The following is a 26,953-nucleotide window of genomic DNA, read 5'->3' on the forward strand; positions in this document are numbered from 1 at the left end:
CGTTCAGCCCACCGAGGGTGCGTTGCTGAACAGGCACTAAGAGTAGGTATCCAGAAGACCTCAATCAGGTCGTCACGTCACACTTCACGTATAAGAAGTGCTTTACATAGAAGGCAGCAGTCCCGGTCAGATTCTGACATGAGGACGCAGCCGCTATTTGGGGATGGCGCACTAGTACAGACTAAGGTCTCCACTAGTACGAGCCAGACCCATGCTGCGTTCACGGAGGGCCCGATTACCGCGGTCACTAAGGTGCCCAGAGTATCGGCGCCCCCAGGCATTGTAACACAGCAGCTATCTGGGGACGGCGCATTATCGCAAACCAAGGTCTCGGTTAATGCGATTCAGACCCATGCTACGTTCACGGAGGGCAGGATTACTAGCGTTATGGGTATAACCAAAGTATCAGCTCCCCTGACAGAACGAGCCAGTACTCACCACACTGAGCGTGAATCAACCCACCAGGGGTGCAGAGTTGAACACACATAGAAGGTGAAAGTTAAGAAGGTATCAAGGCGCCGCCTTGTTTTACCTCATAGAGACCTCATACTACAGACTTCTAGGAGTACTGTAGTGAAGGGGCTCTGATAGCGAATTGCAGTCACCTAAGATGACGCAATCGCTTGCTGGGGATGGTGCCCTGCCGCAGGCTGTGGCCTCGGTCAGTGCAATTCAGACCCGCGATGCGTTCAAGGAGGGCAGGAATACGACGGTTACGGGTTTAACCGACGTCCCTACTCCTCTTTCTTTCTCAGAACGCATTTCCTCTCCCCTTTCACGGGAGGCCCACCTTGGGCTGTTCCACCACTTCAATGTTGGGGAACAGTGGCGGTAAGGGCCATAGAGGAATACAGGTCCTTCCTACTGGATGCACCACAGCTTCGCGCCCAGCCACTTTCTCAGCATTGCTGGCAGTGGCGAAGAAGCTGCACCCTCTCACGCTGGCTAGAACAGACGTTGCAGAAGGGTTATGCTCTCCAATTCCACCGGACCACACCCCCGTTCAGGGGAGTGGTGGAGACGGTGATGAAAACGCCAGACAAAGTGGCCGCTCTGATGACAGAGATTAAGGAACTTTTGGCGAAGGAGGCGGTGACAGTAGTTCCCCGGGAGCAAAGGAACAAAGGGCTATATTCGCCTTATTTCCTAGTGCCCAAAAAGACGGGGGGAATGAGGCCGATTTTGGATTTACGCATTCTCAACGAGAGCATAACCAAACGGCCCTTCCGAATGCTAACGACAAAACGTCTGCTGGAATGTGTCCAGAGAGGGGACTTTTGTACGAGCATAGACCTAAAGGACGCGTACTTTCATGTGCCGGTTCAGCCGCGTCACAGGAAGTTTCTGCGGTTCGCCTTTCAAGGGGTGGCGTACGAATACACGAGGATGCCATTTGGGTACGCCCTGGCACCTCACACATTTTCCAAGTGTGTGGAGGCGGCATTGGAACCGCTTGCGTCGTCAGGGAATACGGCTACTAGCCTACCTGGACGACCTACTGGTTCTCGCCCCGTCAGCAGAGCTGGCGATCACTCACACAACACAGACAGTGATGCATCTCACAAGTCTGGGGTTCGCTGTGAATTGGAAAAGAGCGCGCCCTGGCCCACTCATCAGATTGTCTACCTGGGGATACAGCTAGACACTGTGAGGATGAGGGCTCGAATCTCGGACCCCCGAAGGGTAGCCTTGTTGCTAGCCCTAAGGAAGTGTCGTCCGAATCACACGGTGACGGCGCTGTCGATCATGTCACTTTTGGGTCTCATGTCGTCAGCCCACTCTGTGGTTCCGCTGGGACTCCTGCACATGCGCAGGACGCAGCGATGGTTCGCCCAACTAAGACTAGACCCATTGCGTCAACGTCATCGGTTGGTGGTGGTTCCCCTCTCGCTCAGTGCAGACCTAAACTATTGGAGAAACTTGCGCGTTCTCACGCACGGAGTCCCGATAGGAAAGGTGTCCTCTCACATCCCAGTATTCACGGATGCGTCCCTGACGGGATGGGGAGGGACATGTCAGACACAAGCGATAGGAGGTGTGTGGCCTCAATCAGGTCGTCACATCAACCTCCTGGAGTTGGAAACGGTTTGACTGGTTCTGACCCACTTCGCGTCTACCCTTCGGGGTCGCGATGTGCTGGTCTGGTCAGACAACCAGACCACAGTAGCCCACATAAATCGCCAGGGTGGAGTCAGGTCGCCTGCTCTCCATCGGGCGGCAGAGGAATTGTGGCTGTGGGCTCACGAGCACCTTCGCTCATTGAGAGCAGCACACATTCCGGGCTACTTGAACGTAGGAGCAGACCTCATGTCAAGAGGGGGTCCTCGAGACGACGAGTGGTGTCTGCATCCAGACATTGTTCTCCAGATTTGGGAACAATTCGGGAGAGCCGAGGTGGACCTATTCGCGTCACGCGTGAACGCGGAATGTCCTCTGTGGTTCTCTCTGAGGGAACAGGACGAACCGCCACTGGGAAGGGACGCCTTTGCGCACCAACCGTGGCCGAGAGTTCTCCTGTATGCATTCCCTCCGCTGTCCTGCATTCTCCCACTGCTAGCCAGGGTGAGGTCAGAGGGGCTGTCAGTGATACTGATAGCGTCCGATCGCCCGGGGGCTCTGTGGTTTGCGGAGATGAGTCAGATGTTGATTGCGCCACCTTGGCCAATTCCACATCGACGGGATGCGTTGTCTCAGGCGGCTGGCACGATAGGGAAATTTCCCATAATCGGCCAACCACTGATGGCCTGGCTGCTGAGAGGGACAGGCTAGAGCGCCGTGGGTTATCTGATGCAGTGATCAGGACCATACAGGGTTCACGTGCCAGTTCCACTTCTAAGATGTATGCCAGTAGATGGAACGTGTTTTCACGATGGTGTGTCACACAAGGTGTGGACCCCATGAGCTGTCAGGTGGAGAGTATTCTCTCTTTTCTGCAGCTCATGTTTGATAAGCAAAAATCGCCTGCCACGATTAGAGTGTATGCAGCAGCGATTTCAGCTTGTCATGAGGGTTTTGGCAGAGACAATGTCTTTAGTCACCCTCTAGTGAAACGCTTCCTATTAGGAACGCGGCGACTTAGGCCAACACCTAGAGTCACGCTTCCTCAGTGGGATTTGGCTTTGGTACTCGAAGCGCTATGTAAGTCGCCGTTCGAGCCATTGAATCAAATACCCCTCAAGATGATGTCTATCAAGACAGCACTGTTGCTCGCTTTGACTACAGCTGGTCAGTGATTTGTGTGCTCTTTCGACGAGACCTGACTGCCTGGCCATCAATGGTGACCTGAGCAGAGCAGTGTTACGTCCTAACCCGGCATTTGTGCCGAAGGTTATTAAGAGTTCATATAGGTCACAGACCGTGGAGCTGTGGGCTTTTTCTCCTCCTCCTCATAGAGAGAGGAGTGAGGAGAAGCTCCATCGCCTGTGCCCGGTACGCGCTTTGGCGTGTTACGTCGAGCGCACAGCAGCGATTAGGTCATCGCCTCAGTTGTTTGTGTGTCACGGTGGGGCTGCACTAGGTAGACCACTTTAAAAACAGAGGCTGTCTCACTGGCTTTGTGTCACGATCGTCGTATACAGAGGAGGACCAAGGCGCAGCGTTGCAGGCAAACATACTCTTTATTAGAGACACGATCAAAAACAACAAAACGATAACGTGACAGTTCACGGTCTAACACAAACAGACTAGAAACAAGATCCCACCACATTTGTGGGCAAATAGCCTCTATAAATATGGCTCCCAATCAGAGACAACCAGCCACAGCTGACACTCGTTGCCTCTGATTGGGAACCACTCTGGCCAACACAGAAATACAACCTATAGAATATCCACACCCTGGCTCAACATATAGAGTCCCAGAGCCAGGGTGTGACATTACCCCCCCCTAAAGGCGCGGACTGCGACCGCGCCTAACGTACACACACCAGGGGAGGGCTGGGTGGGCATTCCTCCTCGGAGGCGGTTCCGGGCTTGACCACCACCCTTCCACCATCCCCCCGTGGCGCCCCTGGTCCGGTCTGGCCCCGCTGGCTGGAGCTGGACCGGACATCGTAGAAGCGGACCGCTTTGGCTCCGGTGTGGAGCAGCTGACCGGTACCTTACCAGGCACCGGTGACCCAGGCACGGGTTGTGCTGGACTGACGACGCGCACCCCTGGCTTGGTGCGTGGAGCCGGAACGGGCCGGACCGGGCTGACGACTCGCACCCCTGGCTTGGTGCGTGGAGTAGGAACGGGCCGGACCGGGCTGACGATGCGCACCCCTGGCTTGGTGCGTGGAGTAGGAACGGGCCGGACCGGGCTGACGATGCGCACCCCTGGCTTGGTGCGTGGAGTAGGAACGGGCAGGACCGGGCTGACGATGCGCACCCCTGGCTTGGTGCGTGGAGTAGGAACGGGCCGGACCGGGCTGACGATGCGCACCCCTGGCTTGGTGCGTGGAGTAGGGACAGGCCGGACCGGGCTGGCGACGCACACCGTAGGCTTGGTGCGTGGAGCAGGGACAGGCCGGACCGGGCTGGCGACGCACACCGTAGGCTTGGTGCGTGGAGCAGGGACAGGCCGGACCGGGCTGGCGACGCACACCGTAGGCTTGGTGCGTGGAGCAGGGACAGGCCGGACCGGGCTGTGGAGACGGATAGGAGACCTGGAGTGAAGAGCTGCCACAACCCCGTCCTGGCTGAATGCCTACCTTCACACACTCTGTGTGAGGCATCAGCACAGGACGTACAGGGCTGTGTACCCGTACTGGCATAACAGCACGTGACACTGGCGCAGGATATCCGGGACCGAGGAGAGGCACTGGAGGCCACGAGCGCTGAGCCGGCACACTCCGTCCTGGCTGCATGCCCACCTTCGCACAACACGTGCGGGGTGCTCGCACAGGACGTACCGGACTATGCCGGACCACTCGTGGCACAGTGCGCAGCTCCGCATACCGCGGAACCTGCCCAGTCTCATGCTGCCATGCCTGAGTACGGGGAGTTGGCTCTGCTCTCCATCCAGGCTCCGCCAACCTGCCTTCTGGCCCCCAAAACCCGGTGGCATCCTCTCCTAATCTCCCAATTTGCCCTGTGGCAGCCTCCTGCTGCCCAGTCGCCCATGCCGTGTGCCCCCCCCCTAAAAAATTATTGGGGGTGCCTCTCGCCTGTCCGACCACGGCCCGTTTGACGCCGCTTCTCCACTCCTGCCTGGGTCTCCCCCTTCATCGCCTTCCGGTACCGGACGGCCTCCTCCTTCGTAATCTGCCCCCAGCCGAGGAGGACATCCACCAGCGTTACCTCCTGCGTGTGTTCCTGGACACGCTGCTTGGTCCTGGTTTGGTGGGATCTTCTGTCACGATCGTCGTATACAGAGGAGGACCAAGGCGCAGCGTTGCAGGCAAACATACTCTTTATTAGAGACACGATCAAAAACAACAAAACGATAACGTGACAGTTCACGGTCTAACACAAACAGACTACAAACAAGATCCCACCACATTTGTGGGCAAATAGCCTCTATAAATATGGCTCCCAATCAGAGACAACCAGCCACAGCTGACACTCGTTGCCTCTGATTGGGAACCACTCTGGCCAACACAGAAATACAACCTATAGAATATCCACACCCTGGCTCAACATATAGAGTCCCAGAGCCAGGGTGTGACACTTTGTGAAGGCATTGAGACAGCTTATGAGGTAGCAGGGCGGCAATTGCCTCAGGGTATCAGAGCTCACTCCACTCGTGGAGTAGCGGCTTCTACTGCCCTTTTTAGAGGAACAGGAGTAGAGGATATCTGTAGAGCAGCATCCTGGTCGACGCCGTCTCCATTTATCCGTTTCTATCTCTTAGATATGTCTTCTAATTCTCTGGCTCGATCTGTACTCAGCGTGGCTGAAGGGAGATCTTGAGCAAGAAAGAGATGAGAAGCAGGACTGTGGACTCAGGTTTCCATCAGGTCCGCTTTGGTTAGGAAGACGTGTTTTTGACAGATGTGTTTTCTAACTCTTTGGCTCGGTCTGTACTCAGCATAGCTGAAGGGAGATCTGGAGCTAGGAAGAGAGGGAAAAGCAGGACTATGGACTGGGTTTTCATCAGGTCCGCTTTGGATAAGAAAACATATTTTATGACATGAATCCTGACTGACAGGATCAGTACAGTAGAGGCATGCGTTGATTAACAGAATATGAGGTCATCTATCTGCTTGTTCAGTTAGTATGACTCAGGTTTTTGTTCCTGCCCACTAATCTCTGGGATTCCATTGAGTGAGTGAGGCGGTCTACCGCGTTCATAATGTAGAGTGACACTTGATGTCATTCCATTAGTGGTCGGTAGTGTTTTCACAGGATATTGAGGCACATCTATCTGCTAGTACAGATTAGTATGGCTTCTATTCTGGTGATCTGCCCACTAGTCATTGGCATTGCCATTGGACTAGGTGGGGCGGGTTTTTTAACCGATGACGCGGTATATTGTGACGCCCGTAGGGGTTTTTAGTTGCAGTACTGCGGGACTCGGTTGCAGCCATTGCTAGGCTTGACTTTCTCGTTTCGATGGGAAGTGTTAGGCTCGGCAGGGAGTACATTTTGGGAGCGCTACGCTCCGCCTTAAACCATTAGGAGCAGAGCTCCCCTATGGGGCGGAGCTCCACGATATAGAACGATTAGTTACCGGAGTGTAACTCCAGTTCTATGAGTGGAGCGGAGCCCCATAGGACTTAAGGCCCTGCCGACCCTCTCTAGTCTCGCTGAAGAAAAATATCTCGGGAGGCTGATTGAGGGGAGGCACCCCCTCTTATAGGGACACCTGTACTCCTATTGGCTGTAGGTGTGTGCATAATTTTGTCTCAGGCTGCTGCTGCCTTAGGGCAGAGGGTAAACCATTAGGAGCAGAGCTCCCCTATGGGGCTCCGCTCCACTCATAGAACTGGAGTTACACTCCGGTAACTAATCGTTTTTTTGTATTCAGACATCACCCTCCCTACACCTCTGAATATAACAGGAAACCTGTTCAATCACCATGCACTGCAAAATCATTCTGTCTACGGATAGCCTACAGAGGACATCAACATCAACACGCTAGAGGATTTAGCCTACCTATTGGACTTGGGCCTGGGAGTGTATCTCATATTTAGATGTTTTTATTCTGCTTTGCTACTAAAATCATAATTAACACCGACAACTAAAAGATTCTTATTGTTTTTTAAAATTGCTATTTAAAAAAGGAACCACAAAAGGTTATTTGTGGAACCATTAGTGGGGGTTCTTCGAAGAACTCATGGGCGCAACTTTCACTGGGGACGGGGGGGGACATACATTCTGAAATTGCATGTTTGTCCCCCCCTCAGTTTTATAATTAGAAAGTGATACAAAATAGGCAAAGGTGTGCTTTAGGACCATGCGGACGCCTCCGAGCGGTCAGGTAGGCTGTTTGGAGTGTTCATCTGACTGGATTTAGGACACCACAGAGCAGGCTGACAGGCTGTGCAAAGGCAAAGATTTTGATCATATTTCATTGTAGGCGTTGCGCTCTTTCACCAATTTGTAAAAGGAACAGAAACTGGCTACTCTAGTTGACTGATGTAGCTGGCAATGTAACTGCTGTTTAACTTAACAGAAAAAAAACGAAAGTAGTATTTATTCACAGTGCTGAGCTAGTATTTGAACTGACATGTAACATTAGCTAATGTTTCATCCCCTCTGGACTGAGGTGAATGAGGTGAATGAATAAGCTACGCTAGTGAGTAGCTACCACAGCTAGGTCAGCTCTAGCCTCTAGTTATCTGGCAGATAATAATAATAGCCACCTCATATCGCTATCTACCAGCAGTTGTTTGTATGGACATGTTTTGTAGCCTTTGTTTTGTCATGTTTCAGAAGTAAATGAACTTGGCAAGCTTTCGCCAGTTGATGTACTGTTAGAGAGAGAGAGCTGTCCAAAAGTTGGCTTACATTAGCTATTATTTTTGCCTCAATCAAACTAGACCTGAATCAAAAGATGAAACCATCGGCCAAACGATTGAAGGTTGATATTCTGACGTTTTTTTAGTGCAACGTGAGTTGTATTAGTCAGTATGTCAATGTAACGTTATTGATCTGTCAGTTTCCCTAGCTAATTCCCTACTTTTCACAGACACAGCAATAAACAGATCTAAAGTTACAGGCGTCACTGTCATAGTGCACAGTAGAGGTCTGCGGGACGGATTTCTTCATCCCGCTCCCGCCCGCATACGCTGGCATTCTGTCCGACTCCCACCCGCTACAGCAAGAACTCGTCCCAAACCCAACCGCAGTCCCGCAATGTTATTTTAGGCGTATGTGACGCAGCTCACTTGCCAGCAATTTTGCGCCCTATTGGCAATATCAAATGCGCAAAAATAACTTAAGAAAAAGGTTAAATTACCTGATATTCTCACATGGTCCTTACATTACTGGGCTATATCAGCCAATTTGCTCGGCCCGTGTAGCTCAGTTGGTAGAGCTTGCAACGCCAGGGTTGTGGGTTCGTTTCCCACGGGGGGCCAGTATGAAAATGTATGCACTCACTAACTGTAAGTTGCTCTGGGTAAGAGCGTCTGCTAAAATGACTCAAATGTAAAATGTAATGCTAGATGTAGTTTGAAGAAAGCAGAATTGGAGAGACTTGCACTTTCTCTTGAGCTATTTGTATAGCCTACCATTAGGAGTGGGAAGCTTTTCAGACGGAGAAATATGGGTGATCAATATTTAGGCCTATTTCTAGGCAATGTAGTAAACTATAGCCTAATCATTTAATTGAGACCACACGCGCACCTGATCTCGCAGGTATGGCTACTGAATTTGAGGCATCAAGAATTATGACAGCGACACTTGCTACGTTTTGCATAGTCCTATAGGATATAGCCTACCTTTTAGGAGGACGATTTGCAGGCAGAGACAAATAAATGGGTAATCCATACTTATTGAAAATGAAAAGGTTCAAAGCTCGCTCACCATAGTAGCCTAACCTATGTGTGCGTCGTGCATTTTCCTTTTCAATCATGTGGTCCTCTGTAGCTCAATTGGTAGAGCATGGCGCTTGTAACGCCAGGGTAGTGGGTTCGATCCCCGGGACCACCCATACGTAAAAATGTATGCACACATGATTGTAAGTCGCTTTGGATAAAAGCGTCTGCTAAATGGCATATTATTATGATTACATTTTTTGATTGCGCTTCGACTCACGTTGGTTGAGCGCCCTCCACTTATTTTCATTATATCAATATTTATTTACAGACACTGTAGTAAACTAAAGTCTAATCATATTTTAGTTAATTTCATATTCAAGTTAACTGCCACGTGATTCTCCGCAATTCAGTCCCAGCAGCAGCCGGACAAGTGGAAAGAGACGATAGATATGGGTACTCTTTTATTCCAACAGCCATTAGGCTGTATAATAGATAGTCTGTTGGTCCCTCGAGTATACAGCATATTTCACTTTCACTTAAATTGTGTAGCTATAGCACTTTGAATGAATTATTTTGTGTAGTTTCTGTGTTTTCATGTTTTATGTACTGTCTTTTTAAGCACATGACCAAATGAATTTCCCCCTGGTGGTATAATAAAGTTGATCTGAATCTGAAGTTGAAGCAGAGAATTCTGAGTGTGTGAATAATGCGAAAAAAATTTGCTTTTAATACAATCGGCAGGCTAACGCATACAAAGCAGAAAGAGGACCGTTTTAAAATAATCTGTGGGAAAACACAAATATTTTCATCATAAAGTAGTCTGTCTGACCGCCCGCTCCCGGCTGCAGCATGAAAAATGCCGACCGCGACGCAATCATCTCTGTCGGGATCCGCAGGTCCAGCAGTCATCCCGGGGAACTGCAGCCCTCTAGTGCAGTCAGTACACACCACTATGCTCATCATGTTTTAGCAGGATCAGATTGTGACAGGGGTCCCAGCAGGGTCAGACAGCCAGGGAAGACCCGTCTACGGAGGTCAGGTGAATTTTGCAGTATATTCAGTGAATGATACAAAGTTCCATCTTGAATTGATGGGTAGACCTACTGTAGCTACAGAACAGCACCTTAAGCTTAAAGCTATTGATGATGATGAATGGATACAGATATGTTAGAATGCCCAGTCATGTTCATATAATCTCAGACATAAATTACTGCAGTTTAAGACCATCCATAGAACGTACTATATGCCAGTGAAACTGAATATCATGCACTCAGAAATTATATTATTCTGCTGGAGGTGAAAATCACAAAAGGGGACCTATGTTGTGGTCTTTTGAAGGCTGGCTGAATTCTGGCAAAGAGTATGTTCTTTTATCTCAGAATGTCTACAGATTCTCCCTTCTCCCTGTTTTTGTTTGCTTGGAAATGTTGATACTGGAGACTGTTATCAGAAGAAACTGTGTAACCTAGCATTTATAGTGGCTAATAAATGCATTGCTATTAATTGGAAGTTTGGTTATCCTCCCACAATGTATGGAAGAAATGTCAAGTTATGTACAGTATCACTAGATTTGTTTTAAGATTAAGGGTGTACTGTGCAACTTTCATAAGGTCTGGATGCCTTATATGGAATACTGTACGACAAAAGGAGTCTGTGTGTTAATGTTTAGGTGTATGTGTGTTTTCATTCAACTTTTGTTTTCCAAACATAAAAAAAAGATGGGAAGGAAGTTGTGTTGGGGAGAGATTTGAGTTATTGACTAGACCGGTGGGGGTCGGGCGTGTAAGCCCTCGGGTTGGCTGGGCAGTCTGGCTGAAGTTTGATATAGAGGATGTCTTAAAGACAGTCAAAAGTTGTCTTTGTACTTTATTTGTAAGAGTTGTTCATTTGTTAGGCTATTGGTTAAAGGTGCAACACAATATTGATTATTTAATTATCATGGATCTAGTTCAGTCTTATCAATCACTTAAACATATTTAATAATCTCTTTCCTAGCTTGATGACTGTGGGCATTTTTGCATACTTTTTGTTCTAAATAGAGACGGCTAGAAGGCCCACGGGTCATATTAGATTGTGTAGAAATGCAGGAAATTAGCTTTAGATGCCCCCAAAAATGGGAGGGCCCCCAGACCCGCTGCCAAGTTATGTCCCCCTCTGCAAATAGCACTGCTGGGGGATTTAAAAAGTTATAGTCAATCGATCAATAATATAATAATACTCTTAGCAAATATGTTTATTTTTAATTTACAATTTACAAACGTTTTGTAAAATCACAGCACAGTTGAAAAAAATATATATGGCAAAACTGGATGCTGTTCAGAGATAGATGGGAGGGGTTGAGTGGAGCTGAAGGATGGGACTAAAAACAAACAAAAGATAACTATTGTAACATATACTGTGTCTGTAAAATGTATATATTATGTATAAGCTGGAAGTAGAAGCCTAAGTGTTGTTGTCCATGAGTTTACTCCAATTAGGGGAGGGATGGTAGGGTTAGGGGAAAATAATAAAGGAAAATATATAAAAAAAAAAAATATATATATATATATATATATATATACAGTGGGGGAAAAAAGTATTTAGTCAGCCACCAATTGTGCAAGTTCTCCCACTTAAAAAGATGAGAGAGGCCTGTAATTTTCATCATAGGTACACGTCAACTATGACAGACAAAATGAAGAAAATAAATCCAGAAAATCACATTGTAGGATTTTTAATGAATTTATTAGCAAATTATGGTGGAAAATAAGTATTTGGTCAATAACAAAAGTTTTTCAATACTTTGTTATATACCCTTTGTTGGCAATGACACAGGTCAAACATTTTCTGTAAGTCATCACAAGGTTTTCACACACTGTTGCTGGTATTTTGGCCCATTCCTCCATGCAGATCTCCTCTAGAGCAGTGATGTTTTGGGGCTGTCGCTGGGCAACACGGACTTTCAACTCCCTACAAAGATTTTCTATGGGGTTGAGATCTGGAGACTGGCTAGGCCACTCCAGGACCTTGAAATGCTTCTTACGAAGCCACTCCTTCGTTGCCCGGGCGGTGTGTTTGGGATCATTGTCATGCTGAAAGACCCAGCCACGTTTCATGTTCAATGCCCTTTCTGATGGAAGGAGGTTTTCACTAAAAATCTCACGATACATGGCCCCATTCATTCTTTCCTTTACACGGATCAGTCGTCCTGGTCCCTTTGCAGAAAAACAGCCCCAAAGCATGATGTTTCCACCCCCATGCTTCACAGTAGGTATGGTGTTCTTTGGATGCAACTCAGCATTCTTTGTCCTCCAAACACGACGAGTTGAGTTTTTACCAAAAAGTTATATTTTGGTTTCATCTGACCATATGACATTCTCCCAATCCTCTTCTGGATCATCCAAATGCACTCTAGCAAACTTCAGACGGGCCTGGACATGTACTGGCTTAAGCAGGGGGACACGTCTGGCACTGCGTAGTGCGTTACTGATGGTAGGCTTTGTTACTTTGGTCCCAGCTCTCTGCAGGTCATTCACTAGGTCCCCCCGTGTGGTTCTGGGATTTTTGCTCACCGTTCTTGTGATCATTTTGACCCCACGGGGTGAGATCTTGCGTGGAGCCCCAGATCGAGGGAGATTATCAGTGGTCTTGTATGTCTTCCATTTCCTAATAATTGCTCCCACAGTTGATTTCTTCAAACCAAGCTGCTTACCTATTGCAGATTCAATCTTCCCAGCCTGGTGCAGGTCTAGAATTTTGTTTCTGGTGTCCTTTGACAGCTCTTTGGTCTTGGCCATAGTGGAGTTTGGAGTGTGACTGTTTGAGGTTGTGGGCAGGTGTCTTTTATACTGATAACAAGTTCAAACAGGTGCCATTAATACAGGTAACGAGTGGAGGACAGAGGAGCCTCTTAAAGAAGAAGTTACAAGTCTGTGAGAGCCAGGAATCTTGCTTGTTTGTAGGTGACCAAATACTTATTTTCCACCATAATTTGCAAATAAATTCATTAAAAATCCTACAATGTAATTTTCCGGATTTTTTTTTCTCAATTTGTCTGTCATAGTTGACGTGTACCTATGATGAAAATGACAGGCCTCTCTCATCTTTTTAAGTGGGAGAACTTGCACAATTGGTGGCTGACTAAATACTTTTTTCCCCACTGTATATATATATATATATATATATATATATATATATATATATATATATATTTACAAAAAAAATATATGGAGGATTGGAAATGATGCAGACAATTACATTGATGGAAGCCACAATCTATCTGTAATATTAAAGCTGATCTACCCCCTAAAAATATATATATTATGTCCCCCACACTTCTAAAACCAAAGTTGTGCCCCTGTAGAACTTATAGGGGTTCCCCCACAGTTTAATTTTGAAGAACCCCTAGCAGGGGTATTCAACTCTTACCTTAGGAGGTCCGGAGCCTGCTGGTTTTCTGTTCTACCTGATAATTAATTGCACACACCTGGTGTCCCAGGTCTAAATCAGTCCCTGATTAGAGGGGAACAATGAAAAAATGCAGTGGAACTAGCTTTGAGGTCCAGAGATGAGTTTGAGGGCCCTAAAGGATCCTTTTTATTTTTTAGAGTGAGTTGAAAATGGGATGGAAACCCATTTAACTTGTCTTTTTTATCCAGTACATGGGAATGTAATAACCGCAAAATGTATTTTTATGTGCGCTTTGTCATCACTCATAGCCCTTTATGTGCAACAAGTCCATTTGATGGAAACATCCTGGTGAGAAAATGCGCATATTGTTTTTAATGCAGATTTTAGAATATTCGCATGAAAATCTGACGCCAATTGGATGGAAACCTAGCTAGTGACAATTTATTTTGCCTCCTTCCTGCATTCAGTCAGTATAATTTCAGCACTATCATCAAAGACAGTACAGTATGGTTTAGAAACTCTGCGCTATCATGATGTAAATGTATCCAGTTATGATTTTATTTGGAACATTTCATAAAAAAACATACACCTCGATGGGCGCGCCTCTGATTGGAGGCTTGTGAACTCCACATAGCCCCTCCTCCAGTCTGGTTTTCTGGAAATCCCCGAAACGCACGCATTTCACTGGAAAACAATATTTTGCTTTCTAGCTGCTACAGAGTTGCTGTTTCTTCGACATTTTTGCATTGACAGAGAACCAAGGTGCTGCAAGAAAATATTAATCACAGGGAGGCGAGGTATACATCCATATTGACATTATTTAAGACAGCGTAGGATATTATTTTTTAGTCAATAAAAGTTTGTGGCGGTCGTCGATCGGAGATTCCAACGCAGCCAGCCAAGCTCTTACAGCTGAGCTAGCTAGGTAACGTTAGCGTTAAGTTGAGCTAGTTGAAGTTTGTGCATCTTGTATAAATAAATATGTAACTACTACATATTGTAGGTAGTTATTATATGACATGGGATTTCGATGATTGATGATCACGAGTCGCTTACTTTTTCGACTGTTTTGAGTGGCTACTGTACCTAACTAACGTTAGCTAATTTAGGACATGCTAGACCGGCACTGACTTGTACAATATTTTATTTAACGCGTTAGTCCCACGTAAAAATATTTAAGACGACTAGGTAGCAAGCTGTTTATTCACTCAGAAGGAACTTTTAATTCAGAATTGAATGTAATTCGTTCAGTAACTAACTTGCTAGATGATGCAATGTTGTAATAATATCGAACTTTAGCGAGGGAACGTTAGCTATACAACGTCAAATTAGTTTTTGAAACCCCAACTAGTCAACATTTGTAACGCCAACACGAGTAGGGTAGTTTGTTAAATATGCAAAACTGTCCTTCAACTTTTCGAGTTAGTTATAGATTTTAGATTAAGTATTTATTGATAAAACGTAGGGTAGTTACCTAGGCACTTGATCAACAAAGATTAGCCCAATACCGTGACACCAGTTCTCACCTAGCTAACTATTAGCCTACACAACTCTTACTGAAATACTGTATCTTATAATTGCCAACCGAGTCAAAGTCATTACCAGAGCAGTCTGTACTTTGACCCAATTCTTGTCTTTATGAACCAGAACCCTGCCGCTGCTTTCTTCTCCACATCTTCTGGGCTGCATTCCAGCGGCACATGTCCCCTTCTGCTTTCATTTCAAAGCCACCGGTCCCCCTTTCACCACACTTTCCCACATGTCACCCCTTCACCACACTTTCCCACCTGTCACCCCTTCACCACACTTTCCACAGGTACCCCCTTCACCACACTTTCCCACCGGTCCCCCATAGCTACAACAACTAGTAATGATTTTGTTTAACTAATCACATGGGTGTTCTCTCTCTCTCCTAGATCGGATCGCCTTTCTTCATCTCCTGCCTTGTGTCCCTGTGTCGAGTCCTCTCCTCCTCCCATCGGTCCAGTGAGCAGTCGAGAGAATGAATGGATACAGGATGGAAGAGCAGGAGTTGAGCTTCACCATGAGCCAGGGGTCCTTCCAGCAGCTTTGGGAGACCAAGTAAGTTTTGAACAACCTTTAGGACCCACAGATCTGGGGAAGGGTACCAAAACATTTATGCAGCATTGAAGGTCCACAAGAACGCAGTGGCCTCCATCATTCTGAAATGGAAGAACCACAAAGACTCTTCCTAGAGCTGGCCGCCCGGCCAAACTGAGCAATCGGGGGAGAAGGTCCTTGGTCAGGGAGGTGACAAAGAACCTGATGGTCACTCTGACAGAGTTCCTCTGTGGAGATGGGAGAACCTTGCAGAAGGACAACCATCTCTGCAGCAAGCCACCAATCAGGCATTTATGGTAGAGTGGCCAGACGGAAGCCTCTCCTCAGTAAAAGGCACATGACAGCCCGCTTGGAGTTTGCCAAAAGGCACCTAAAGGACTCTGACCATGAGAAACAAGATTCTCTGGTCTAATGAAACCAACATTGAACTCTTTGGCCTGAATGCCAAGCGTCATGTCTGGAGGAAACCTGGCACAATCTGCATGGTGGTGGCAGCATCATGCTGTGGGGATGTTTTTCAGCGGCAGGGACTGGGAGACTAGTCAGGATCGAGGGAAAAATGAACAGACTTACATAATTATGTTTAGGCCTACCAATGTAGCTACTTCTAGACTTAAGACTGGACAGAGATGGTTGTGTGTGAGTGGCAGCCTAGAGACTTTGTATAATGTATTACAGCACCTCTTCTACATTTAGGTAATAATTAGTTGCACTGTGATTTGTATCTCCTTTCTTTAGCATGACTACTCGGGGGCCCAATATTCCACCGTTGGTGACTGAAAACTGGTCTGACCTGGATGTCTCGGTAAGTTTGTTTGTCTACATCCTGAATCTTTTTATGATACCACACCTTTTAGAATGGGCTAGATGGTTTCTCCCCCTTTTTAGTAGTGCATTGATTGTTTGACTTTTACTAGAATTTTTTGGTTGTGCTTTTGTCGGACAATTTGATATCCAAACATGGTTAGCCTGGACACTCCTCTTTTTCAGTGTTCAGACAGAAATCCAAAAAAGCAACTGATAACTTAATAAATGGCATGCGTTTACCTCCCTTACAGCTCCCTCCCGTCCTTCCCGAGGCCACCTTCCACGAGAACTTTGACGAGGGGCTGTTTGAGCTGCCGGAGCCCCTTGCCGTGGAGCCCTCGGTGTCGCCACAGGACAGTGTGCCTCCCCCTACCTCCACCGTCCCCTCCAACATCGACTACCCGGGGGAGCATGGCTTCGAGCTGCGCTTCCACAAGTCTGGCACCGCCAAGTCGGTCACCTCCACCGTGAGTGTCATGCATAGGGCTTACTGCACATGCCTAAATACGCTGGTGTTAAAAGCACTAATAGTCTATGCTACTTGTAAGCCATAAGCAAAGTCTTGAGCTGTCGAAAGGGACTACTAGTAGGCCTTACTGAGGTATTGGAGCCACATTTCACTTCCCCCAAGTCATGCTTTTTAGAATGACTCTTTTAAAATGTTGCTGTTGATCTCCTGTAACCCACATAAAGCATAAGAGAATGTGTTTTCAATGTAATCTTCTTTTGACCCTCAAGATGAACAGGAACTGTTTCCTGTTACAGCTAAGTCTTAACCCTTTACACTCGTACCCATATATGGGTTGAAAATGGCAGATTTGGGCGTTTAATAAGCACCTAAAATGGAATGCAGTGGCTGTACAGTAACAGTGCTGTATGGGTTTTGACTGACAGACGTTCTGAACTTGAGCGCTGCATGCGACGACATTGCCCTCATCCCTCCCGCTAATTGGGCAACTTTAGCACATTTTTTGTTGTCTGATTGAGGGAAATGCTGTAAATGAAGGGGACTTATGTATTTTGAAAGATGACGTTGAGGATTATAATGAATACCCCTTTGATGTCATACATGCAAGCAAAACACCTGCGAGTCCAAATGTGCACTTCACATTTGTGTCATAAAACTCAAGTCATATACAGTGTCAACATTGTTTGATATAGTTACAAGATGACATGGTGCCACATTTTCCAGGAATATTTTAATCACGTTACTGAATGTATCCAGAGTATTTTCAGATTTGTTTTAATCAACTAATGCAGTGAAAAGTACAGGAAATGTAAAATTAACAGTGTAATGTTTGGATTCAGTCTTGTCGGGTGAGCTGTTTTGTCCTCAACTTTGGTCTAATAATTTTCACAATCTCCAAACTGTTCCCTTTCAATTGCTACCATGCTTATGCATTTCATGGTCCTCTGTAGCTCAATTGGTTGAGCATGGCGCTTGTAACGCCAGGGTAGTGGGTTCGATCCCCGGGACCACCCATACGTAAAAATGTATGCACACATGACTAAGTTGCTTTGGATAAAAGCGTCTGCTAAATGGCATATTATTATATTTCTTCTGTAAGAAACATTTCAATGTAGCCCTATCCATATAGAGCAGTTCCCACGAGTGTAAAGGGTTAAACAGCACTGCAATAGGAATGAGACACGACCTACCATGCTGTCCCACCCTTTGAGAAGCCCAGTCTAACTGTACATTCACTGTGTGTATATATATATATATATATATATATATATTACTCACTCATCTTTCAATTTGATGAACATAACTTTAGAATGACTTAAATGTTTTATGCTGCATTTTCTCCTGGATGAAACAATACTTTTTTATGAATAGATTTATCAGAATGATAATTAATAGTAAGATTGTGTAAAACCTGTTTAATCTATGGTCTCATTTCAATCAATTACAGTAAATTGTGGTTACCTTACCTCAGACGCAGACAAAAGTTATTCCATTCATTCTGATTCCCCGTGGTTGCATTCAAGTGGAATCCAGTTCATTGGGACAATTCGCTAAAACTCAAGGTTTTGGCGAAAGTATTTGGTTTCCACGGCGACTCACATGCCAGCGTGCTATGATATGTCTATCAGACTTGTTTTTAGGTGCGCTGCCCTCAAATGAACGCCCCCTGCAACTCATTCATTGGAACCATAGACTTAGATGGACATCGCATCATTGTATCTGTCCCATTATGGCGTCTGAGAGCACAGACAGCGCCATTGAGGCCATCTCCATTTTAAAGTAGTACATTTTCTTCTACTACTTCTAGTTGGCAAACAAACTGAAAGAGTGCACACTGCCACCTAGAGTGTGTTTATTAGGACAGGTATAAAGCCATGGTTGGTGATTTTACTGCCATCTACAGTTATGGAATGTTTCCTCAATTATAATTCAGTGGCTGATCCCTCCTGGTGACCTGGATGGAATGATGTGATCCTTCCTTAACCCATAGGACAGGGGTCATCAACTAGATTGAGCTGCGGGCAGTTTTTTTCTTTTTCTAAAAAAAATTCTTGAGTGAATGGTCGGGGGGCTGTGACATATTTACAAATTAATTTGTTGACTGAAAATTGACTGCAAGAAGCCCAAAGTGGATAATATTTTACTTAAACATAATAATTTCAAACCTTACTTACATTTGTATACGATCACGTGTCTCTTATGCGTGGGAATATTGTTTTTTGCTCGGAACTTAGGGGGTCAAATACAACCATTTGGCCGCGGGCTGCAAGTTGGGGAACCCTGCCATAGGAAGTCCCACCCAGTTGACTATTAAAATGGTGAAAGTCCTCAATGGTGCTGCCCATGCTAAAATGGGCGTTTGGGCAATAGTCTTCTATCTCTATGATTGGAACTGAGGAGTTGCAGGCTGGTTGCAGTAAAGCATGGGTCTGACATGACTGGGCATGTTTCACACAAGGGCTCCAGCATGGAAAGGGTTAAAACGCAGCTGTTTCGGTCCAAAATTATAGTTAAAAGGGTATTTATAATTTCTTTAGAATATAACTGTAAAACAATATTTTGTTCTTATTAATTCCTATGGGTGTTTTTCCCACTTTGCTTTTGTATTTGTTGTATGAACTTTGATAGTGACATGCTGCCTGAGAAGTAATTGAGCAAGTACCTATTTTTTTTCATAAATTCAATTCACATCTTTATTCTTTCACAAAGGGAAATTCCTCATGGACAAATACTGATTGCTCACTTTTCCTCCCTCCCCAGTATTCTGTGCAGCTGATCAAGCTGTACTGCCAGCGGGCTAAGACCTGCCCGGTGGAGGTGCTGATGGCCAAGGAGCCCCCGCTAGGAGCCATCCTCCGTGCCACAGCCATCTACAAGAAGTCAGAGCACATGTCCGAAGTGGTCAGCCGCTGCCCCCATCACCAGAGCACCTCAGACAACAATGAAGGTGTGTGTTTTTAGTCTTGAGGTAAAAATTCAAAAGTGAGGTAGATAATTGGTCATTTGCCCATGTTGAGAGTTAAGCAGGCTGATACAATTTCTCACTAGGTTCATTAGGTTGTAAAGAATGAACATGCAGAATTCTGGGGGAATCTGGTGGAGTGACCTGATTTGTCTTAACTGTATGATTAAGCTTATTTTGGCCAAACAGATTGTGAACCCAAATGTGTAACTGATTCTAGGGTGAGGACAATACATTCATTGAAAGATAATTTGGGTTAGGTGTAGGGGCAGATTTGGGCTATGTCATCTTGTTTTCAGGAAATTGTATTAGCAGTTTAGTTAATTTGGTCTTTCACAATAGCTAATGTAAGTAATTAGAACAATTCCCAACCCCTACAATGATGGATGTTCATTTGATTTTTGTTGAATGTGGGATAATTTGTAAAAATCAAATGTCATATGAACATATTCAAACCCCCAGTATTTAGGAAACGTAGATCAGGGTTGGCCAACCATCTTGATGAGCTACCGGTAGGTCCTATTTTAAAGGAATAGTCCACCCAAACGAATTACATATTTACATGTTTGTTTCTTATAGAAAAGGAAAGACTGCAATCCATCCTATGGTTAGCCACTGCCACCGACCGGTAATATTAGCATTTCTAACCGAAAACCAATGTACTTCAATGTCCCCCAGCATGCCCAAATAATCTCTAAGTAACTTCAAACCAAATTGTCGAATTTTGAGTGTGTATTCAACTTTAAAATAATCCTGAATGCACCAGACCTGTGATTAAAAAAATTAATAAATATTCCACCCTGGTCATGGGCCTAAGCCATGTGAAAATATGTAGAATTGCAGGAAATTAGCTTTAAAACGGAATCTTCCTGTGGGAGGTCCCCTCAGACACCTTGACACCCCAGCCTGGGTTGGCGCCAATGACATTCACAGGAGGAAAAACTGTCTTCTAAAGTTGTCAGCCCTACAAGGCATAATTTCCCCCTCATGTAAAAGATGGTCCCTGGAAGTTCTGAGAGGAGTCTCCCCCCCTCACTTCCTGTCTACTTCCTGTTTCCTGTCAGGTGTGGCCCACCGCAGTCACCTGATCAGGGTGGAGGGGAGCCAGCGGGCTCAGTACCTGGAGGACAGCAACACCAAGCGTCAGAGCGTGCTGCTGCCCTACGAGCCTCCTCAGGTATACCCCCCTTCCTCTGGTCTCCTGTATTCGTTTTATTATGAAATCATCATTTTATTTGCCACTTTGCTTGACACTTTCACCTGTCTATAATGCATTGAAAATGTGCATGTACACTACTGTTCAAAAGTTTGGGGTCACTTAGAAATGTCCTTGTTTTCCATGAAAACATACATGAAATGAGTTTGAATAGGAAATATAGCAAAATGCATAGGAAATGTAGTCCTTGACAAGGTTAGAAATAATGATTTTTTTAAAAATAGAAATAATAATTGTGTCCTTCAAACTTTAGCTTTCGTCAAAGAATCCTCCATTTGGAGCAATTACAGCCTTGCAGACCTTTGGCATTCTAGTTGTCAATTTGTTGAGGTAATCTGAAGAGATTTCACCCCATGCTTCCTGAAGCACCTCCCACAAGTTGGATTGGCTTGATGGGCACTTCTTACGTACCATACAGTCAAGCTGCTCCCACAACAGCTCAATAGGGTTGAGATCCGGTGACTGTGCTGGCCACTCCATTATAGACATAATACCAGCTGACTGCTTCTTCCCTAAATAGTTATTGCATAGTTTGGAGCTGTGCTTTGGGTCATTGTCCTGTTGTAGGAGGAAATTGGCTCCAATCAAGCGCTGTCCACAGGGTATGGCATGGCGTTGCAAAATGGAATGATGGCCTTCCTTCTTCAAGATACCTTTTATCCTGTACAAATCTTCCACTATACCACCACCAAAGCACCCCCAGACCATCACATTGCCTCCACCATGCTTGACAGATGGCATCAAGCACTCCTCCAGCATCTTTTCATTTGGTCTGCGTCTCACAAATGTTCTTCTTTGTGATCCGAACACCTCAAACTTCGATTCATCTGTCCATAACACTTTTTTCCAATCTTCCTCTGTCCAGTGTCTGTGTTCTGTTGCCCATCTTTTCTTTTTATTGGCCAGTCTGAGATATGGCTTTTTCTTTGAAACTCTGCCTAGAAGGTCAGCATCCCGGAGTCGCCTCTTCACTGTTGACGTTGAGACTGGTGTTTTGCGGGTACTATTTAATTAAGCTGCCAGTTGAGGGACCTGTGAGGCGTCTGTTTTTCAAACTAGACACTTAATGTATTTGTCCTCTTGCTCAGTTGTGCCCCGGGGCCTCCCACTCCTCTTTCTATTCTGGTTAGAGCCAGTTTGCACTGTTCTGTGAAGGGAGTAGTACGCAGCGTTGTACGAGATCTTCAGTTTCTTGGCAATTTTTCACATGGAATAGCCTTCATTTCTCAGAACAAGAGTAGACTGACGAGTTTCAGAAGAAAGTTCTTTGTTTCTGGCCATTTTGAGCCTGTAATCGAACCCACAATTGCTGATGCTCCAGATACTCAACTAGTCTCAAGAAAGCCAGTTTTATTGCTTCTTTAATCAGCACAACAGTTTTCAGCTGTGCTAACATAATTGCAAAAGGGTTTTCTAATGATCAATTAGCCTTTTAAAATGATAAACTTGGATTAGCAAACACAACGTGCCATTGGAACACAGGACTGATGGTTGCTGATAATGGGCCTCTGTACGCCTATGTAGATATTCCATAAAAAATCAGCCGTTTCCAGCTACAATAGCCATTTACAAAATTAACAATGTCTACACTGTATTTCTGATCAATTTGATGTTATTTTAATGGACAAAATTTTTTATTTTTTTCCAAAACAAGGACATTTTGTAAGTGACCCCAAACTTTTGAACGGTAGTGTATGTTTAAGTGAATCTTCACTTTGTGTATGTGTTTGTATAGCTGGGCTCCGAGGCAACTACTGTTCTCCTGAACTTCATGTGCAACTCCAGTTGCATGGGTGGTATGAACCGACGGCCCATTCTCACCATCCTGACCCTGGAGACCCAGGAGTAAGTCTCTCTCCTTTTCCCTTCTCATTGTGTTTGTTCATACTGGAAAATATTTTTCTGAGTCTCGTCCTTATTTGTGTGCGTATATACACTACCAGTCAAAAGTTTGGACACCTACTCATTCAAGGGTTTTTCTTTTATTTCTACTATTTTTTACATGGTAGAATAGTGACGACATCAAAACTATGAAATAACACATATTGAATCATGTAGTAACCAAAATGTTATATTTGAGATTCTTCAAATAGCCACCCTTTGCCTTGATGACAGCTTTGCACACTCTTAGCATTCTCTCAACCAGCTTCATGAGGTAGTCACCTGGAATGCATTTCAATTATCAGCTGTGCCTTAAGTTAATTTGTGGAATGTCTTTCCTTCTTAATGCATTTGAGCCAATCAGTTGTTGTGACAAGGTAGGGGGGGGGGGTATACAGAAGATAGCCTTATTTGGTAAAAGACCAAGTCCATATTATGACAAGAACAGCTGAAATAAGCAAAGAGAAATGACAGTCCATCATTACTTTAAGACATGAAGGTCAGTCAATACCGAACGTTTTCTTCAAGTGCAGTCGCAAAAACCATCAAGCGCTATGGTGCAACTGGCTCTCATGAGGACCACCACAGGAATGGAAGACCCAGAGTTACCTCTGCTGCAGAGGATAAGTTCACTAGTTACCAGCCTCAGAAATTGCAGCCCAAATAAATGCTTCAGAGTTCAAGTAACAGACACATCTCAGCATCAACTGTTCAGAGGGGACTGTGTGAATCAGGCCTTCATGGTTGAATTGCTGCAAAGAAACTACTACTAAAGGACACCAATAAGAAGATGAGACCTGCTTGGGCCAACAAACACAAGCAATGGACATTAGAACGGTGGAAATGTGTGCTTTGGTCTGGAGTCCAAATTTGAGATTTTTGGTTCTAACCGCTGTGTCTTTGTGAGACGTGGTGTGGGTGAACGGATGATCTCCACATCTGTAGTTCCCACCATGAAGCATGGAGGAGTTGTGATGGTGTGGGGGTGCTTTGCTGGTGACACTGTCTGTGATTTTATTTAGAATTCAAGGCACACTTAACCAGCATGGCTATCACAGCATTCTGCAGCGATACGCTATTCCATCTGATTTGGGCTTAGTGGGACTATAATTAGTTTTTCAACAGTACAATGACCCAACACCCCTCCAGGCTGTGTAAGGGCTATTTTACCAAGAAGGAGATTGATGGAGTGCTGCATCAGATGTCCTGGCCTCCACAGTCCCCCGACCTCAACCCAATTGAGATGAGTCGGAAAAGCAGCCAACAAGTGCTCAGCATATGTGGGAACTCCTTCAAGAGTGTTGGAAAAGCATTCCAGGTGAAACTGGTTGAGAGAATGCCAAGAGTGTGCAAAGCTGTCATCAAGGCGAAGGGTGGCTATTTGAAGAATCTCAAATATAAAATATAAACTCAGCAAAAAAAGAAACGTCCCTTTTTCAGGACCTGGTCTTTCAAAGATAATTCATAAAAATCCAAATAACTTCACAGATCTTAATTGTAAAGGGTTTAAACACTGTTTCCCATGCTTGTTCAATGAACCATAAACAATTAATGAACATGCACCTGTGGAACGGTCGTTAAGACACTAACAGCTTACAGACGGTAGGCAATTAAGGTCACAGTTATGAAAACTTAGGACACTAAAGACGCCTTTCTACTGACTTTGAAAAACACCAAAAGAAAGATGCCCAGGGTCCCTGCTCATCTGCGTGAACGTGCCTTAGGCATGCTGCAAAGAGGCATGAGGACTGCAGATGTGGCCAGGGCAATAAATTGCAATGTCCGTACTGTGAGATGCCTAAGACAGCGCTACAGGGAGACAAGACGGACAGCTGATCATCCTCGCAGTGGCAGACCACTTGTAACAACACCTGCACAGGATCGGTACATCCGAACATCACACATGCGGGACAGGTACAGGATGGCAACAACAACTGCCCGAGTTACACCAGGAATGCACAATCCCCCCATCAGTGCTCAGACTGTCCGCAATAGGCTGAGAGAGGCTGGACTGAGGGCTTGTAGGCCTGTTGTTAGGCAGGTCCTCAGCAGACATCACCGGCAACAACCTCGCCTATGGGCACAAACCCACCATCGCTGGACCAGACAGGACTGGCAAAAAGTGCTCTTCACTGATGAGTCACGGTTTTGTCTCACCAGGGGTGATGTTTGGATTCGCGTTTATCGTCGAAGGAAAGAGCGTTACACCGAGGCCTGTGCTCTGGAGCGGGATCGATTTGGAGGTGGAGGGTCCGTCATGATCTGGGGGCGGTGTGTCACAGCATCATCGGACACCTCCTCCCTCATGTGGTACCCTTCCTGCAGGCTCATCCTGACATGACCCTCCAGCATGACAATACCACCAGCCATACTGCTCGTTCTGTGTGTGATTTCCTGCAAGACAGGAATGTCAGTGTTCTGTCATGGCCAGCGAAGAGCCCGGATCTCAATCCCATTGAGCATGTCTGGGACTTTTTGGATCGGAGGGTGAGGGCTAGGGCCATTCCCCCTAGAAATGTCTGGGAACTTGCAGGTTCCTTGGTGGAAGAGTGGGGTAACATCTCACAGCAAGAACTGGCAAATCTGGTGCAGTCCATGAGGAGGAGATGCACTGCAGTACTTAATGCAGCTGGTGGCCAGATCCTGACTGTTACTTTTTGATTTTGACCCCCCCCCCCCTCAATTTGTTAGTCACATGCCTGTGGAACTTGTTCAGTTTGTCTCAGTTGTTGAATCTTGTTTATGTTCATACAAATATTTACACATGCTGAAAATAAACGCAGTTGACAGTGAGAGGACATTTATTTTGATTTGTTTAACACTTTTTGGGTTACTACATGATTCCGTATGTGTTATTTCATAGTTTTGATGTCTTCACTATTATTCTACAATGTAGAAAATAGTAAAAATAAAGAAAAACCCTTGAATGAGAAGGTGTTCTAAAACTTTTGACTGGTACTGTATGTCAAGCATTCGCTTTTCTGTGGGGGTAAAAGTTTGAGTTCGCTTTACATCTGCGATAATGTGTTTGGGTCCCCTTGAGTTTGTTCCCCCTAACTCTCACTATTCTCCACTCCTCTCTGTCTAGAGGTCAGGTTTTGGGTCGCCGTTGTTTTGAAGTCCGAGTCTGTGCCTGCCCTGGCCGGGACCGCAAGACCGAGGAAGAGAACGCAAACAAAGCTCGAAACGGGACCAAGAACACCAACGGCACCAAGAGAAGTAAGACTGGGGCCATGTCCCAACACTATTAACACTGTCTCCTATGTCTTTGTTGACGTTGTCTCCTCTCCCGTCAGAGTCCCAACAGGCCCTGCCGCCTCCGGGAACCAGTAAGAAGATCAAGAGCGGCTCTAGCACTGAGGATGAAGACAAGGACAATGTATTCTTGTTGCAGGTGGGGGAATCTCACACACGCAGGCCAACACAGACACTTTTTGGAGGGAGAATTTGTGTATCTCTACTTCATGGTTGTGACAAGGTGCCCATTTAAAATTCCCTCCCTTTCGCTCAGGTTTGTGGAAGACAGCGCTATGAGTGGCTCAAGAAGATCAATGATAGTCTGGAGCTGATGGACCACGTTCCTCCCGCTGAGCAGGAGAAATACAAGAAGAAAGGGTAAGCTACCAACGGCAGACAATTGATGACGAAATTCTCCCTAAAATGCACCTGTCCCACTTATGTGCATTACTCCCTCATTTCCCCCCACATCTATCACCTTTAACATACTTTTTGTCCTCTCAATTCTAAAATAGTCTCATATTCGGTGTTTGTCCTGTATTTGTCTTTCTCAGTTCCCCAAAGAGCCTCAAGCAGGATGCATTGGCCCCAAAGAGCGGAAAGAGGATGGTTACAAAGGAAGAGAGGAGCGACTCTGACTAAGGCCAGGACACCTCAGTCCTTCCTCTGCTGTCTATTCCAGACCAACATTAAATTGTGACTCCAAAGTAAATGCCCAATACCAAACCCTAGGCCCTACATGTAGGCACTTCTTACAAGTCTGAAAGGATAGGTGTTAGCAAGATGGTAATAGCTCCACCTAGGCCATACTCAACAGGCGGACCGCGGTCCGGACCCAGTTTATGGTCAATATGGACCTCGGGTCCCCCCCCCCCACACACGGCAAAATGTGTAGAATTGCAGGAAATGAGCTTTAAAACTACACAAAAAAATCTCCGCCCCATCGCAAAATGTGTGGAATTGCAGGAAGTTAACTTTAAAACTACAACATCTTCTCTCTGCCAACG

The 26,953-nt window shown here is 45.7% G+C and overlaps 1 protein-coding gene across 2 annotated transcripts; it reads left to right on the top strand.

Annotated features, from left to right (window-relative positions):
- The first annotated feature begins 13,953 nt into the window (after positions 1-13,953).
- On the top strand, positions 13,954-26,933 carry LOC121554328 (cellular tumor antigen p53). 2 transcript variants are annotated; one of them, XM_041867844.2, is made up of 11 exons: positions 13,954-14,089; positions 15,209-15,374; positions 16,113-16,179; positions 16,433-16,648; positions 19,411-19,597; positions 20,677-20,789; positions 22,564-22,673; positions 25,798-25,928; positions 26,006-26,103; positions 26,221-26,324; positions 26,501-26,933. In XM_041867844.2, the coding sequence occupies exons 2-11, from the start codon at positions 15,295-15,297 to the stop codon at positions 26,586-26,588; spliced, it is 1,194 nt and encodes a 397-aa protein (XP_041723778.1). In that variant the 5' UTR covers positions 13,954-14,089; positions 15,209-15,294; the 3' UTR covers positions 26,589-26,933. The 2 variants fall into 2 exon arrangements, with proteins under 2 accessions (XP_041723778.1, XP_041723779.1); XM_041867845.2 differs by lacking the exon at positions 13,954-14,089 and adding an exon at positions 14,156-14,217.
- Positions 26,934-26,953: the final 20 nt, after the last annotated feature.

This window comes from Coregonus clupeaformis, chromosome 39, assembly GCF_020615455.1.
Source record: "Coregonus clupeaformis isolate EN_2021a chromosome 39, ASM2061545v1, whole genome shotgun sequence".
NCBI classification, from domain to species: domain Eukaryota; kingdom Metazoa; phylum Chordata; class Actinopteri; order Salmoniformes; family Salmonidae; genus Coregonus; species Coregonus clupeaformis.